Source organism: Adiantum capillus-veneris, chromosome 30 (genome assembly GCF_014529385.1).
Source record: "Adiantum capillus-veneris isolate H3 chromosome 30, ASM1452938v2, whole genome shotgun sequence".
NCBI lineage: Eukaryota > Viridiplantae > Streptophyta > Polypodiopsida > Polypodiales > Pteridaceae > Adiantum > Adiantum capillus-veneris.
This window is the reverse complement of record NC_140960.1, coordinates 81,985,389-82,001,984: the sequence shown is the minus strand read 5'-3', so window position 1 is coordinate 82,001,984 and position 16,596 is coordinate 81,985,389. Positions and strand designations below refer to the sequence as shown.

At 44.1% G+C, this 16,596-nt stretch overlaps 1 protein-coding gene across 7 annotated transcripts in view; it reads right to left on the bottom strand.

Annotated features, from left to right (window-relative positions):
• Positions 1 to 16,384, bottom strand: part of LOC147418296 (uncharacterized) — a 60,348-nt gene extending 43,964 nt beyond the window's left edge. The window contains exons 1-5 of one of the 7 annotated variants that reach the window (XM_086507480.1): positions 16,162 to 16,384; positions 15,136 to 15,832; positions 14,459 to 14,609; positions 14,065 to 14,146; positions 13,892 to 13,958 (exon numbers count right to left, since the gene is read on the bottom strand). In XM_086507480.1, coding sequence (XP_086363606.1) covers positions 13,892 to 13,958; positions 14,065 to 14,146; positions 14,459 to 14,573 — 264 coding nt within the window. In that variant the 5' untranslated portion in view covers positions 14,574 to 14,609; positions 15,136 to 15,832; positions 16,162 to 16,384. Of the gene's footprint in view, positions 1 to 13,891; positions 13,959 to 14,064; positions 14,147 to 14,458; positions 14,610 to 15,135; positions 15,833 to 16,068; positions 16,090 to 16,161 lie in introns of those variants that run through there. The other 6 variants (XM_086507478.1, XM_086507479.1, XM_086507481.1 and 3 more) reach the window with 6 other exon arrangements.
• Between the last annotated feature and the right edge of the window lie 212 nt (positions 16,385 to 16,596).

The following is a 16,596-nucleotide window of genomic DNA, read 5'->3' as shown; positions in this document are numbered from 1 at the left end:
TTGCTTGAACTTAGTACATCGTCGGTACTCCTCTGCACCTCACGTGGAGCATGCCAGAGAATGAGCCCTTCGCCTATGAAAAGCAGTTTACATGAAAAGCTATAAACTCAAAAGCATCTGGTCCAAAAGCGGATGCCCAAAAGTTGCCAGAACAAAAGCAGAAATCTGTACAGCTCTGCCACGTCAACAACGAGCGTAAAACGCGAAAATCCGTACAAGTCTGCCACGTCAGCATGTAAGCGTAAAATCTGAAAAATCCGTACAGCTTTGTGAGTGCAAAATCCGGGACTCCATACTACTGTGTAAGGTGCAACGGAATGAATGTAGTATTTTCTCAAGATTAGTGATCTTTATTGCTCAAGGTTCCTTTTAGTTCTTTAGGGAAAGAGAGAGCTTTCCGTCTTGTAGAGTGTTGTGGTCACGAACAAAGTGAGTGGATATTGTGCGTGCAAGTGAATGAGACTGAGAGAAGGAGAGAGAAGAGATACGACACCCGAGAGGTTGTAAAACCCTCCTCCGAAGGCCCCACTCTCGTCAGCGAGAGTGGTCTACTTGATTGCACAAAGGTGTACAATGCGTATGCAATGGACTGATGCAATGGGACTATGCCGATGACGACGACGGTGATGACGACGACGACGACGACTACTTGGGCTGAATCTGTGAATCTTCTATATGCTGAATTCCTTGGACTGTTTAGGGCTGAAAATGGACTATTCCTTGCGGTGTTTATGACTGCTAGAAAAACGCTGGATTTCCTGCACCTTTAGGCTGCGTTTTTGGGGAGGATCCTTGGCTGAGAAAACGCTGCCACAGCAGTGAAGTTCTGGCTGAAAAACGCTGCCCCAGCAGGTCTCATAAGGCTGAAATCGCTGATCTTTGAAGGGGGTCCAAGGCTGATCAAAAACTCTGATGAAGGGTCCTACTAGCGTTAGTGACTGATGGTAAAAACGCTGGAATGCAGGGACAGAAACGCCAGCATACAAGGGTGATGGCGATGCTATGATGGGGCTGATCTGCAAGAGTTCAAAAACGCTATCCCTTTGAGCTGATTTGCTGCTGCGACTGTCGCCAGAAGAGGGGGAGAACTTCAGGGCGAGGATGTTCTATGAAAAACGCCAATTGGTGAGAGGTATAGCGATGGGGGGTCATGAGGGGGGGGGGGTACTGCTGAGAAGTTGCCTGTTGAGCGGGAAGCTCCTGCTGCCTCTTCTGCCAGAAAGTGTGAACTTGGGTTTGCTTATATATTAACTTAGCAAAATTGCCCTACCTACTTTTATTGGAAAGTCACTTAAAAATAATAAGTGAAAATACCAATAAATAGGAAAATAGGCTAAATGCACTGGAAAATTCCCCTAATTGATGCTAATGGATTCTGATGGGAATTCCGATGATCATGTTGTGTGCAACCGGAGGATATGCATCTATGCTAAGTGACTGGGCATGCACGGTCTACGAATAGATCACAAAAGTGCCAGATCACTGCTAATCTAGACTTGACTGAACCTTGCTGTGGTGTAGATTGTCCACGGACACATAGGGTTGGGATGTGTCACGTGACATACTGCCACGTCATCAACTCGCCCCGCAATTGAGTGTGTTACTTTAATGTCTTTGGGTCAGTTGTGCCCCATCGGACGGGGTCCCATAAGTTGGCGGGAACTTCTCTTTAAAAAAACAGGCCTCTCGGTAAGACTTTGCAAGTTGGTAAAACTTCTTATGCTACTTCTGCTTCTTCACTTAGGTTTCAGCCCCTCGGTCGAGATCTGAAGGTTGGCTCCGTTCTTCAGTGACTTGACACGTCAGCAGTTTGTGCACACCCTGTATACAAACTTCTTACCTCCTTTTTCGAATTCAAGTGAGTTTTGTTGGTAACTCCGTTTTAAGGAAGGTCGTAGCCCCCACAACCATTCCCTTCTCAAAACCAAGTCAACACAATCCATATTCCTAATTTGGAAGTCAAGTGATCTTTGTATCTTTGTATCTCAGCTTCCAAATTGGATACCAAAGTATCCCTTATCTTCTTGTCCTCGTCATGCATCATGGAGACAACATATTGGTGAGCACTTGGTTGTTGAGAAAGTTTTAGTTTCTTGACAAGAGCATAATTTACGAAGTTATAAGTAGCAGAGTCATCTATCATGACCCTAACCCTTTTCCCATTTACAAATCCATGCATTTATACCACTTCATGTGGGCCAAAACTCGATTTCGACATGCTTGTTAACAAACAACAATAATGCTCTTTGTCCTCATACAACAATTCTATGAATTTATACTTTTCATTACCATTTATCGGAAGTGTTTGGACAACATGGATTTGCCTATCTTTATGACTCTTGTCACGACCCTTATCCTTTTCATCATCTTTTTTTCTTTTTGTTCCTTGCACAATTCCATTGAGAATGTCCGGTGACAAACAAGTGAAGCATAAGTTTTCCTTTTTAGCCTTTGCAAAGTCCTCTTGGTTCAGTCTAGGTCCTGGTTCAACCCTCTTTTTAAACAGTACTTTACCCTCATTATTGGTACCCCCATTTTTGTGAACCTGGGCTCGGCCTGAGTGGAATTAGAGGATGTCAAGTGAGTATTATCTTCATAAATTTATGCAAATTTAATTGCTTCTTCCAAAGTTTTTGGTGCACTTCTTTTTACCTCGCCTGAAATGTCTATAACGGTTAACCCCCCTATAAATCCTCTTGTTTTGTGAAAGTCATCTATCTCCTCAAGCTTGAAGACTATTTTTCTATACTCTGCAATGTAAGCAAGCAAAGGCCTACCCCATTGCATAGCCTTGTCCTAATCCTCCCAATTTCTATTTCGTTCATTTTCATGGACAAATTCGTTCACAAAAATACTCTCAAATTGAGTCCAATCCAGTGAATCTTTCCTAATGCCTTAAGACTCATCCACCATTTGTAGGCTTTTGACCCCAATGATAGACTAGCCTCAAGGGGTTGGTACTCAGGTGGGGTGTTTTTTAACCTATGTAAGTCTTGCCATTTCTGTAGGAAGGTATAAATGGCATCTTTGTTTCTATCTTTTTCTTCACTTAAATTGGGGAGGTTTCATATCTTTGAGAATAGGGTTGTCTCTAGGTCTTCACTGAGTATCGAGAGGGGGGGAAGCGGCATCTTTAAATATGGTTCCACCGTCCCTGGCAATAGAAGGCATTTTTGGATCAGGTGGTACAAAAGGTTGGGTCGTCAATTGTTTACCATTCTGCATATATTTAGTCAATTTGGTCTTTAAGACCATCTAGGGCAGCAAGAAAAGTTTGTAAATGTAATTCTATGTTTTCTACTCTACCTCGTGCTCACGGGATGGCACGTCCCACTCTTACCCCATGTCCTCAATTCCATACATGTTTTGGTCTTGATTGGTGTTGGTCTCATATGTTTTCGGTTTTGATCTTTTTCCATTTTGAGAGTTTTAAAAGCAAAACTCACCTAAAAACTTTGTAAAAAAGACGGCACGAAGTAAGCTATACAAACTATGCACAGTTGTACAAAACTTCCCTAACAATTCTTTATGAGGTTGTTGTCGAAGATAAGCGATATCGTCGTATCCTCATTAACCTCCACAGACTCTTACAATTGATCCCGTCATCACACTTGCAGCCCTTTCCCTTTACGGTTGGCTTCTCTTCCTTTAGTACCCTTGGTTACTTCAATTACTCGTCCTGAAGGCTGAAACCTCCGCAGTGTGAAAAGCCGTGCTATTAATCACCTCAATTAACCTTGGTGCACAGCTGCCCTTCAAGAAATTGAAAGGTTGCATGCGGCACTAAGGGCGATACCAAACACCGTTACGATGGGATGGAAAAAGGTAGCTTATGTTAAGCTACCAACTCCTCGCAAAGGCAGTGTCACGTGACACATCCAACCCTATGTATCCGTGGACAAGCTACAACATGACAAGGGTTCAGTCAGTCCAGTCAGTCTAGCTTAGGAAGTGTTCTGGCACTTTTGTGAGTCTGTGTGCATGCCGAGGCACTTAGAGTAGATGGATATCCTCTGGTTGCACACTGCATGATCATCAGCATTACCATCAAAATCCAACAGAATCCATCAGGAGCATTTTCCAGTGCATTAAACCTATTTTCCCTATTTTTGACATTTTTCACTTATTATTTTAAGTGACTTTTGTTGGGAACTGAGTAGGGCAGAGCAAATTGGGTAAGATAATATATAAGCAACCTAGGTTAGCACTATTTGGCAGAAGAGCAAGGAGAACACAGGCCAAAGGTAGTAGGTTCCCCCTCTCTCTCTCAAGCCGGACCCTTCCCCCTTGGTGGCGATTTTCCTCCAATCAAGGCCAGCAAGCGACCACCCTGTTTCTGGCGTTTTTCAGCAAGGCCATCATCACATAGACCTCCAGTACCCTAGCATTTTTCAGCATTAGCCTCATCGCCCCTTTCCCTAGCGTTTTCAGCAGCGCCATAGCATCAGCAATTCAGCGATGAGGCCTCAGAAATTCAGCGGTTTGAAGCACCAGAAACTCCAAAATCAGCGTTTTTCCCACAGCTTGATCAACGTTTTTGGACAGCCTAAAACCAGCGTTTTGCATCATCAGATTTCAGCCCATTAGCGTTTTTGCAGCAGAGCAAGCACATCAGTTTTCAGCCATCGAGTCGGTCTCGTCATCCACGTCATCGACATCGACATAGCCCTAGACTTGCATCAGTTCTCATTCATGTACTTTGTACCAGTTTGCGCAATCAATAGTAGACCACTCTCGCCAACGAGTGGGGCCTTCAAAGGAGGGTTTTACAACGTCTTTGGTGTCGTATTCTCTTCTCTCTCTATCTCTCAGGCTCATACACCTTCACGCATAGTGTCCATTCACTTTTGTAGTGTTCATTGCACTCTCTCATTAAGAACGGAAGGCTCTCCCTTCCATAAGTAAAAGGAACCTTGAGCACAATTCGGAGCACTCATCTTGAGCAAAGCATTCCGCTGCACCTTACATTGGTATCAGAGCTTTGGCAGTGTTCTGTATCACTCAAGGAAAGAACCACAAGAATCACAAAAAATTTACGAGTGGGGCCTTCAAAGGAGGGTTTTACAACGTCTTTGGTGTCGTATTCTCTTCTCTCTCTATCTCTCAGGCTCATACACCTTCACGCATAGTGTCCATTCACTTTTGTAGTGTTCATTGCACTCTCTCATTAAGAACGGAAGGCTCTCCCTTCCATAAGTAAAAGGAACCTTGAGCACAATTCGGAGCACTCATCTTGAGCAAAGCATTCCGCTGCACCTTACATTGGTATCAGAGCTTTGGCAGTGTTCTGTATCACTCAAGGAAAGAACCACAAGAATCACAAGAATTTTTTTGCTTGTTGCGGTCGCACGAACCAAAGTTCACTTGGGCGTGTCGATTTCTAATCGTGTTTTTGAAGAGTGACAGGAATCCCAGGAAAGAAGGGCTTGTCCAGCCTCCCCTTGTGCCTCTTTTCACTCATTGAGAGCGGCCCGTGCACTTAGCGGCCGGCCAATCGACGTGAGGTGGAACCTTGGTGTGAGCGCAAGGCCGCCAAGGGGTGCGCCCGCGGAAAAGAGCAGAACTCGGGTGAAGAGAAGATCCTTATGTAACACAGATTGCAAGCGAAAGAAGACCCTCAAGAACCCAAGAACCTCAAGAACCCAAGACCCACAAGAATCCAAGTTCCTCGTGAACTTAAGAACCAAAGATCACAGTGCATGGTCATCACCCGAAGCGGAATGGATACGTCGCATGGAGGTGATGGGCATGAAAGTAGTGAAGAAGAATTTCCTCACCATGGAGGTTTTCCTAAACCTCCCCCTTCGCCACCTACGCCAGGGATTGCACCAAACCCTATGGAGGCTTTGGTGAAATCAATGATGGACATGATGGCACAACAACAAGAAGTGAATCGCGTTGCGCTGGCACAACAAGAAACGACTCGCATTACTTTGGAACGCGAGCGCGATGCACAAAAAGAAAGAAAAGCACAAAGAAAGGAGGACACCGAAGCAAGACGAGCGGCCTTTGAGGCCGATCGTGAGGCTCAAAGAGACCTACGCACTCAAGAATTGGTTCGACAGGTTCTCGCCTCGAAGTCCGAACCAACCAAAGATGTTGGTAGTTCCTCAAGTGACGCAAGCCGCGATTCGGACTCCAACAACCCAGTCACAGAGAAGTTGAGTATGATGGTAAGATGGATGCTTCGGTTATTCACATAGCAGCTAAAATACGCGTATTTTATTTAGAATACACGACGTCCCGTATTGAAATGCACAATACGTCTCATAAAGTTTTCTATTCTGACGTTTTTTTGCTCGAAACGTATGTCTTTTCCTAGTTGATCAATTGTGTTTTAGAGCTTCATGGTGCTTGTTTATGTATGCTTATAATTAAATATTGAAGAGTCATTGAGAAGGTCCATGAACCGCTTCATTTGTCCTTATTAAAGTATCATATAGAAAAAAGTTGACGTATTCTATTTTTGCTTTTCAAAAATACGTCTAGTACGCGTATTGTATACCACGTACTAAACGTCCCATCCCGTACCGTAGCTGCTATGGTTATTCATTCTTGGTTGCATCGATTTAATGCTTATTTTGCAACAACTAAGAAGACAAGAAATAGCAAAGTTTTGACGGCAGCCATGTACCTTGCCGGTGATGCCATAAATTGGTACCACGCATGGTAAGAGGCACCGTTGGCCGGCACCTAGAGGAAGCCGACGAATTCACGCCCCTTTCCTTCAGTTGGGCTGATTTCCAAGACAAGCTCAAGGCGTGGTATATGCCACCTCAGTACCTCGCACGATTGAAGGATGGTTGGCGCGCTCTCAAGCAAAATGGTATGCCAGTTATGTCTTTCTCTAATCGTGTTTTGCAGCTTGGCACTCAATTACACAAATCAGATGCCAAGCGCAAGAAGGCATTCCTTTATGGATTGGACGAGTATATAAAGTTTGATGTGGAGGTGCTTGATCCAATCAATCTCAACAAGGCGGTAGCGATCGCTCTCGCACAGGAGATGAAGCACAATAAGGGAAAGCCTAAGGAAAATAAGACTTCTCAAGGAACCTCTCAGGATTCTCAGAACACACAGAATGGTAAGAACGGTAAGAATGGTAACTCTTATGGCCCATCTTCCTCTAATTCTTCGGAAAAGAACTCTAACAATGAATCTAAGGGTAAAGCTAAAGCACCTGCAAAACCTAAGCTAACCCCGGAAGAAAAAGCTGCACAAACATCACGGCCGAAGAACAAGTGATTTATGCTAAGGAAGGTTGATGTTATCAATGTCACGTCAAGGGTCACATTAAGAAGGCTTGTCCTAAGACAGCCCCACCTAAAGAACCAAAGACACCCACAGCAACCACAAGAACTTTAATGAACCAAGCTGAATCTTCTCATGTCTCTGACACACACATTGATGAGTCTCTCATGAAGTGTTATGGTCATGTAAAGGGTCAACGTTTTATCATATTGTTTGATCGAGGTAATATGCATGATGTGATTAGTGCCTCTCTTGTTGAGAGAGCCCGCCTAGAGGTTAGTCAAGAATCTCCTCTCGAGGTTTCTGGCTTCGCTCTTGGTATGGACTCTCTCATCACGAAAGAGTGCCTTGAAGTGATGTTTACAATTCAACAAGGTGCTTTCCGCAGGAAATTTCTTGTGTCTCCTCTTTCAGGATGTGATATACTTTTGGGTATAAGATGGTTTCGTGAGCATAACCCTCTCATTGATTGGGAGGCTAACACTCTCACATTAAATGCCAAAACTGACTCCCCCCTCATCATTCGTGCTGAGGAGGGTTTGCATTCTTTGCCTCTCATTTCTCATGTACAAGTAAAGCGTGAATTACGACGAGGAGCACAAGCGGCATTCATTTATGCTGCTCCAGTTTCCCAAAGCATTCAGGCTCGAGCTAAGTATTCAGATTTGTTTACCACGTTTAAACATCTCTTTTTGCAGAACGATCTTCCACCCCGTCTCCCACCCGAGCGGCCAGAGGACCATCGCATCAAGCTTATGAAGGGGACACAGCCTATCAGTAAGACTCCCTATCGTTTGAACAAGACATAGGAGGAACAGTTAGAGCGACAACTCACAGAGTTAGAGGCGAGAGGATTTATACGTCCTAGTGTAAGTCCTTTTGCTTCTCCTATTTTGTTCGTCCGCAAGAAGGATGGTTCGTCTCGTTTGTGTGTTGATTGCAATGCATTGAACAAGATGACCGTCAAGAACAAGTTGCCGATGCCTCGCATTGAGTATATCCTTGATAGGCTCAATGGGGCAAAGGTTTTCAGCAAGGTCAATCTCAAGAGTGGATACCATTAGGTATGGGTATTCAAAGGCAACATCTTCAAGACCGCTTTTCGCACAGAGCGAGGGCAATGGGAGTATATTGTTATGCCTTTTGGATTGACAGGTGCCGTGGGTACATTTAATCGTCTCATGTTAAGTCGTTTCGGCGATATGATCGGTGTATGTGTGCTCATCTTTTTGGATGATATTCTCATTTTTTCTGCATTGTGGGAACAACATGAAAGGGATGTAGAAAGGGTACTAATCCGTTTGGATGAGTGTCAGTTATACATTGCAGCTAAGAAGTCTGAATTTTTTCTTACTGAAGTCACTTATCTGGGTTATATCATTTCTGCAGAAGGCGTCAAGCTAGATCCCGCGAAGGTGGAACAGGTTCGTAATTGGGATTTGCCCAAAACTGCATATGATGTGCGTTCTTTTCTTTGTTTATGTCAAGCATATAGTTCACACATAGAGAATTTTGCACGCATTGCTGCACCTATGACTGATGTCTTGAGAGGGGTAAAGACTCGCCGTCAGCGCGTAGACTTGCCCAAAGCAACCATTGAGGCTTTCGCAACTCTCAAGGTTGCGATGACAGAAGCACCGTGTCTTATCCTTGCCTCTTGGAATGATCCCTTTGAGGTATAGACGGATGTAAGCAATGTCACCATAGGCGCTGTGCTTCAGCAGCATGGTCGTCCTGTAGCTTTCTTAGCCGGAAGCTCAATCGTGCGGAAAAGAATTATTCAGTTTATGATAAAGAACTTTTGTCTGTCATTCACTCCCTTAAGCATTGGAAGCATTTTCTTTATGGTAGAGAGTTTACAATCCGCACAGATCATCAAGCCCTCAAGTGGCTCCAGTCTATGCCTAGTGCACATTGGAGTGATTGCCAAGCACGGTGGTCACAATTTTTTGAACAATTTGGAGGTTTGATTGAGTATGTGCCTGGAAAAGCTAACCCTGTTTTGCAAATGCGTTGAGTCGCAAGGGACACATTTTGGCTCGAGTCAAAGTCCACATTGTCTATTCAAGGTGTCTTTCGACAGCATGAAGAATCAATATGCAGATTCCAAATTTGGTAAGCATTGGTTGCAGGCTCTTGCTTCCCAAGGGCCAAGCAACTATCTCATTCGTGATTGTTTGTTGTATTTTCATCAACGTTTATGTGTGTTGCCCTCTCTCAAACCAACCATATTGCATGATGCACATGATTCTCTCACGGGTGGGCACAGGGGAATGAACACTACTTTGAAAAAAAATAGAAAGATTCTTTTATTGGCCTAAAATGCGAAAGGATGTGTTTCGTTATGTCACACAGTGCACTATATGTCAAAAGGTAAAAGCTTCTCGGGGTAAGCAGCAAGGCCTCTTGCTTCCGCTGCCTATTCCTGATGAACCTTTTCAAGATATTTCCATGGATTTTGTGACTAACCTTCCACCAAGTTTGCATTCAAGGAACGCTCAATGTTTAACAATTGTTGATCGTTTCAGCAAGTTTTGCATATTGATTCCTTCTAAAGCCACAGTCACTGCACAAGATGTAGCACGGTTAATCATTAAGCATTGGTACCCCCTCTGTGGTTTGCCAAAATCAATTGTTTCAGATAGGGATGTTAAGTTCACGTCCAATTTTTGGCGCGCACTCTTTGAAATTTTGGTACTAAGTTAAATTTTTCATCGGCTTTTCATCCACAGTCAGATGGTCATACAGAGATTTACAATCAATTGGCTTTTGATGTTTTAAAGTCATATGTGCATGATCAACAATCTCAGTGGGAGCTCTATCTCCCATTGGGTCGGGCTATTTTGAATGACTCTTTTTCTTCTGCCATTGGTCGAACTCCGTATGAAGCAGTTTTTGGTCGTCCATTCCAGTCACTTTTGACTCGCTCGGTCGATCAAATGCATGATGCCAATGCTGAAAGTCAGTCATTGGATGAGATCTCTGAGAGTGTGAAGCTTTGGCTAAGCAAGGCTCAAGAATCTTATTCACGGCACGCAAATAAGCATCGTCAGGATGTTTTGATCAAGGAAGAGGATTGGGTGTATTTAAGAATCATGAAGCAACGTCTTAAGCAAGTTGGAAAGAAGTGTCCAAAGCTGTCTTTTTGAATGTATGGTCCATTTCCAATCATTAAAAAGATAAATGAGGTTTCAATGAAATTGCAGTTGCCTAACTCATGGTCTATGCACAACGTTTTCCATGTTTCTTGGTTGAAAGTGTTTCAGGGAACGCCTCCAAAGGACATTTCGGAAGAAGAAGAACCGGAGATCATCGATGAAGCTAAACTCATGGAGCCGGAGCAAGTGTTGTTGCATCGGTTTCGACATGGTTCGAAGAAGCAAGTGAGACAATACTTTTTGAAGTTCAAGGATCGAGGGACCCACGAAGCGGTGTGGGTCAACAGTCTTTCAAGGATTATCTAGAGTTGTTGGCAGACTACAAGAAAGCCATGCAACTCGGTACCAGTACCTCACTTTAAAAAGGAGGGGATGTCACGTGACACATCCAACCCTATGTGTCCGTGGACAAGCTACAGCATGACAAGGGTTAAGTCAGTCCAGTCAGCCTAGCTTAGGAAGTGTTCTGGCACTTTTGTGAGTCTGTTCGCAGACCGTGCATGCCCAGGCACTTAGAAGTTAGAGTAGATGCATATCCTCTGGTTGCACACCGCATGATCATCAGCAGTACCATCAGAATCCAACAGAATCCATCAGGAGCATTTCCAGTGCATTAAACCTATTTTCCCTATTTTTGACATTTTTCACTTATTATCTAAGTGACTTTTGTTGGGAACTAAGTAGGGCAAATTGGGTAAGATAATATATAAGCAAACCTAAGCTAGCATTATTTGGCAGAAGAGCAAGGAGAACACGGGCCAAAGACAGTAGGTTCCCCCTCTCTCTCTCAAGCAAGACCCTTCCCCCTTGGTGGCGATTTTCCTCCAAGCAAGGCCAGCAAGCGACCACCCTCTTTCTGGCGTTTTTCAGCAATAGCCTCATCGCCATAGACCCAAGCACTCTGGCGTTTTTCAACAAGACCATCATCGCATAGACGCATTTTTCAGCATTAGCCTCATCGCCCCTTTCCCTAGCGTTTTCAGCAGCGCCATAGCATCAGCAATTCAGCGATAAGGCCTCAGAAATTCAGCGGTTTGAAGCACCAGAAACTCAGCCAAAATCAGCGTTTTTCCCACAGCTTGATCAGCGTTTTTGGACAGCCTAAAACCAGCATTTTGCATCATCAGATTTCAGCCCATTAACGTTTTTGGACAGCAGAGCAAGCACATCAGTTTTCGGCCATCGAGTTGGTCTCGTCATCAACGTCGTCGACATCGACATAGCCCTAAACTTGCATCAGTTCTCATTCATCCACTTTGTACCAGTTTGTGCAATCAATAGTAGACCACTCTCGCCAACGAGAGTGGGGCCTTCGGAGGAGGGTTTTACAACGTCTCTGGTGTCGTATTCTCTTCTCTCTCTATCTCTCAGTCTCATACACCTTCACGCATAGTGTCCATTCCATAGTTACCCGGAACGCGGAACGGGAATGGCAACGGGATCCCCGCGGAACGGGGGAACGGCTAGGGGTCCGGAACGGGAACGTCGCGGAACGGGAGGTATAAAAAACACCCAAATAGTGCAATTTTTAGCTCCTTGTGTTAAAATACAAGGAGTATTAGAGTGCTTTGACTCTAATACTCACAAAAAATTCGTTTTGAAGACCATTCAACCTTGCTATGACTAGATGATGTGAGAGAGAGAGAGAGAGAGAGAGAGAGGGAAAGGAAGAGAGCTTGAAGGCTTGAAGCCTTGAGCCTTGAGAGAGTGAGTCTTGAGAGGGAGAGATCTTGAGAGTGAGAGGGAGAGAGCTTGAGCCTTGAGGATTAGCTTGTGAAGAGAAAGGGGGAGGGGGGTGCATTTTATAAGTCCTTGAGGCCTTGCACACTTTCAAACAAAGCCCAAACATTTACTTCAATTTTTTCAATTTTTGCCAAATTTGTTTGTAGCCGTTGGCCGTTCCAGGGGCATTCCGGAACGGTCCAGGGGCGTTTCGGAACGTTCCGGAACGGCCGTTACGGTTTGCATTGGCCACCCGGAACGTCAGACATTCCGGGACGTTCCGGAACGTTCGGGAAGGGAACTGCCCCCCGGAACGCTGGAACGGGGGCTAGGGGGCGTTCCCCGGTAACTATGGTCCATTCACTTTTGTTGTGTTCATTGCACTCTCTCATTAAGAACGGAAGGCTCTCCCTTCCATAAGTAAAAGGAACCTTGAGCACAATTCGGAGCACTCATCTTGAGCAAAGTTCATCATCCATTCCGCTGCACCTTACAGGCAGGGGCTGTAGCGCTACAAGCGGCAGCTCAGATGTAGCGAGCAGGGAAGGCAGGAGTTGTTAATGGCTCATCACTAGAGAGAGCCTATCAGCGCAGCTAATCAAAGGGAAGTTGAGCTCACGTGCAAGATAACGAAAAAACGAGGAGGGTCAGCGAGCAATGCTCTGATACCAGTATAACAAGCTGGAGTATGAAGCTATGGCGAAGCAAGCTCTGGCAAAGCATGGCTCGCTATAGGAAAACTTACACACACATATACACACACCCAGAGCTACCGCCGCTCCCCTATCTCCTGGACCTCGTGAGGGCGCCACCAATCTGCATGGGAAAGTCCCTTTTTTTTAATGACACCTGGCCATCTTGACCTTTATCATAAATAAGAGGCGGCTCTCGCCTAGGTCACGACCCCTAAGCTCCGAGTGCGAGCGTGGCGACCACCCAGCTATAGGAATGTCATACTATCTCTCCCGATGTAGATTCTTTAAGTAAGAAAGGACCAAGGAATTAAGCAAACGATCAAGAAGCGGTATTGTGTCACGGTCAGAACTAATTTTGTGTCGCAGATTATCATCCACCGCACTTGACAAAAGACCTACAAGAAATTCAGGTACGTTGAGTGGTACCAATGCATCTGCCACATTGATCCATGGTTGCTTTGTGTCGGTCTTTGAGCAAACTAGTCGATTTAAAAGTCAGAAACCCCCATGAACCAGACTCACACGTTGCATGCGTATTATGCTTCACACACACGTTGCATGCAGGTTATGTTCGCAAGCAAGCATGCACTTCCTGTGCTATGTGATGATGTACCAAAAGAGCTCTTCAAACACCTTAATGGATGTGAAACATCAAGTTGGTACTAATGCATCTGACCAAGGTCTCACCACTTCTGCTCTCTAGGAAAAAAGGTCACATCTATATCACACTGGCAGGGCTTTGAGACCAACAGTCACACCATTTGCACTTTCTAAAAGAAAAGATGTCTTACCCATACCAACACAATGTGAGCTGTGTTGGGGTTGCTTCAAACATGCAAAAGCAGCTTGATTGGCTATTCTGAGTGAGAAGTGAGCAGTCAAGGCCATGCAGTAACAGCTGTGGAGGCAGAGTAGTGGGTAGTGAGCACACACATGCAAACAGACACGATTCAGCCATACTTCTACACCTCATGCATATGATGAAATCCGTTTTCTCCATGAGAAACAATGCCTAGCTTATATAAACAAAAAGTTTGAAGCAATCTGCATCTCAGAAGTGTGTACCCAAGAGAAAGCTAGCCTCTCCTTTGCATCCCCAAAGACATAATCTACCAGATTATTGACATTATACCTGCAAAAACATGTTGACAACAATTTGACAACTTGTACCAACTAAAATTTGTAACTCCTGCAGAAAAGGACCCAAAAGAGGACATCTCTACAAAATTGATGCTTACTCCCGAGCTGAAGACCATATGCCAACAATAAAATTTTCCAAGCAGAATTGCAAAAATTCTTCACAGAAAGGTCTTTTATAAACTGCATTACAAAGATCCCATCAGTGAGATGTCATTGCCTGATAAAACTGAAGTACAAGCTTCAAATCAGCTGCACTCTGTAACGTCAGACTTAACAGCCCTTTGTATGCATGCATAACATGTGTGTATCATGAACACTTGATATAACCAGAGAAATTGCCGACCAAAAAACTGCTTGACAAGAGCATCCCAAAATGTATCAGCATTTAATATTTCTATCCTCTCCAATGCAAGGAAACCACATAAATGCAGTCGCTGAAGGCATACGATTTGAAAAAATGTAATATTCAGAGATATGTTACAAGCTAATCACCATAAAAATTGCCAACTCTAGCATCCGGTGATTCTTCCGGAAGTGGTTCTTTGTGAAAATATGTGTCTATCAACAATCCGTTCACATCCAGAACAAGAAGCTTCTTAAGAGTCATCTCTCAGAAAATGGAGTCCACCATCAATCCATGCCCCTGTAAAATTCAGGACATATTTACAATTTGAAAATTCACTTCTCTAAACCAAGACCCAAATTCCAATCACCAAAAACACCCTCAATGTACAGTAAATCAACAATATTTCCTTGACCACGGAGGCATATTATAGGGCATGTTTAAACTGCATGAAATTTCACAATGCAGGGACATATCTACCATAATAACGTCAGGAAAGTCTGAACTTACAAAACCAACAAAGGGGCGCCATAGCAGTTGCTCAAAGCACAAATTCATGGCAGACAAAGAAGCACCACTAATAAATTCATCTAATTCTTTCATAAACAGAAATGACTCAGACAAAAGAAAGTGATGAAACGAATGAGAGAAGCTTACTTTGATAAAACTAGAACACAACTTTAAAGTCGTCCACAGTAAGGACAAGACAGTGAAAAGACTAGACTTTGGGAAAGAAGCAGACATGTTAAACACAATCATTACACTCCAACAACATGCAAAGTTGACTTTACTGCTCGTGGACAAGCAGGAAGAAAAAGATCTTCACCTTCATCGGCCATGGCTACAAAATCCCTACGCACGACATCAGTGCCCAAAGTAGGCGCAGGTTTAATCAAGATTGTACCAGACTAATTTAAATCAGACTGCCTGCACCTTGACACAACTTCAAAAGTATTATGAGGACATGTGACGAGGTTGTGAGGATAAATCCAAACATTAATGATGGACATCATGAACACCTACAACTCTAGGCATCCCATCTGCATCAAAAAAAGTGCAGAAGATCAAGAAACTTTCGTAAAAATGAGAGGCTGGTATCATAAGTGCCACAGAGTTCTATTCCTCCCACAGAAGATCAAGAAACTTCTGCATTAACAAGGCTGGTATCATAAATGGCACAGAGATCTGTTGACAAGTGGAACAAATGGCCATAACAAAAGCCTCCTGTACCCTCAGGATTTGAGCTCCCAAAAGAAGCTGGACAATGAACTAAAAACCCTAAGACAATAATTGTAAAACCTATTTATTGGTTCCGCAAGTCGAGGCTAGGTGTATTCCTTTGTGGAGAAGCTCAGAGATTCCAACCCCTTCCTTCAATTTCCAGAAAATAATTATATCATTGTGAAAATTTGCTAGGCAAGGCAGCGGAAAAGTGGCAGGACAAGCTCCACGAGTAGCCCGCTTCATGGTCGGAGCACCCCGCATGCTTGTCTTCTGCTGGCAACTCCCGCTGCCTGGTTTAACTGCAAGGAACTACCCTCTGTCAACCCCTTGACATGGACACCTCGATCACACAAAATACACACAACGTGGTTATAAGAAAACCGTACAAAGAGCAGGGTGGCCGATGATTCCTTATTTGCAACAAGGGTAGCCATACAATACTCTTCAAGATATTCCACACAAGCGCACACACACACAAGCCAAGAGAAACGCAGCAGCGACATCATTAATACGTAGCAAGAGTTCAGATCTGCACCTACACTGGCGGAACAACCAATCTAGCTCGGCGCTAGGAAACACACAGGATTCAGATGCTGTGACGAAATTATTCACAGGCAAGTCAAATTACCAGAAATGGACCATTCTGACAGTAGAAAGCAATTAATGCGAAACCTCTACCTCTGCTCTGCAAACCCTAGATCGCTGCTTCGGTAACACTTGAGGCGGAGCTACCATATAAGGCTCCCAGGACTGAGCAGGCAATTCCTCGCCTGGATAAACGTCTTCACTTCAATTTTGTTGTCGTCGTCACTTCGTTTTTGTTTAGCGGCATAAAACTGAACTGGTCTTGCTTTGTGGGCCTTTTTTGTGTATGTGATAGATTTTGGAGCGCAGTTCGTTGCTTTGTTAGTTGGTTGTGATTGTTGTTGCCTTGGCTTTTGTTGTGAAACACGAGAAGATGAGTATAAACCATTGATAGGCACCAATAATAGCTCAGCTTGGGACTTGATGAGCATTGGGAAGAAACAAGTTGTGTCCCATAGCGCTTCCTATACAACAGAGG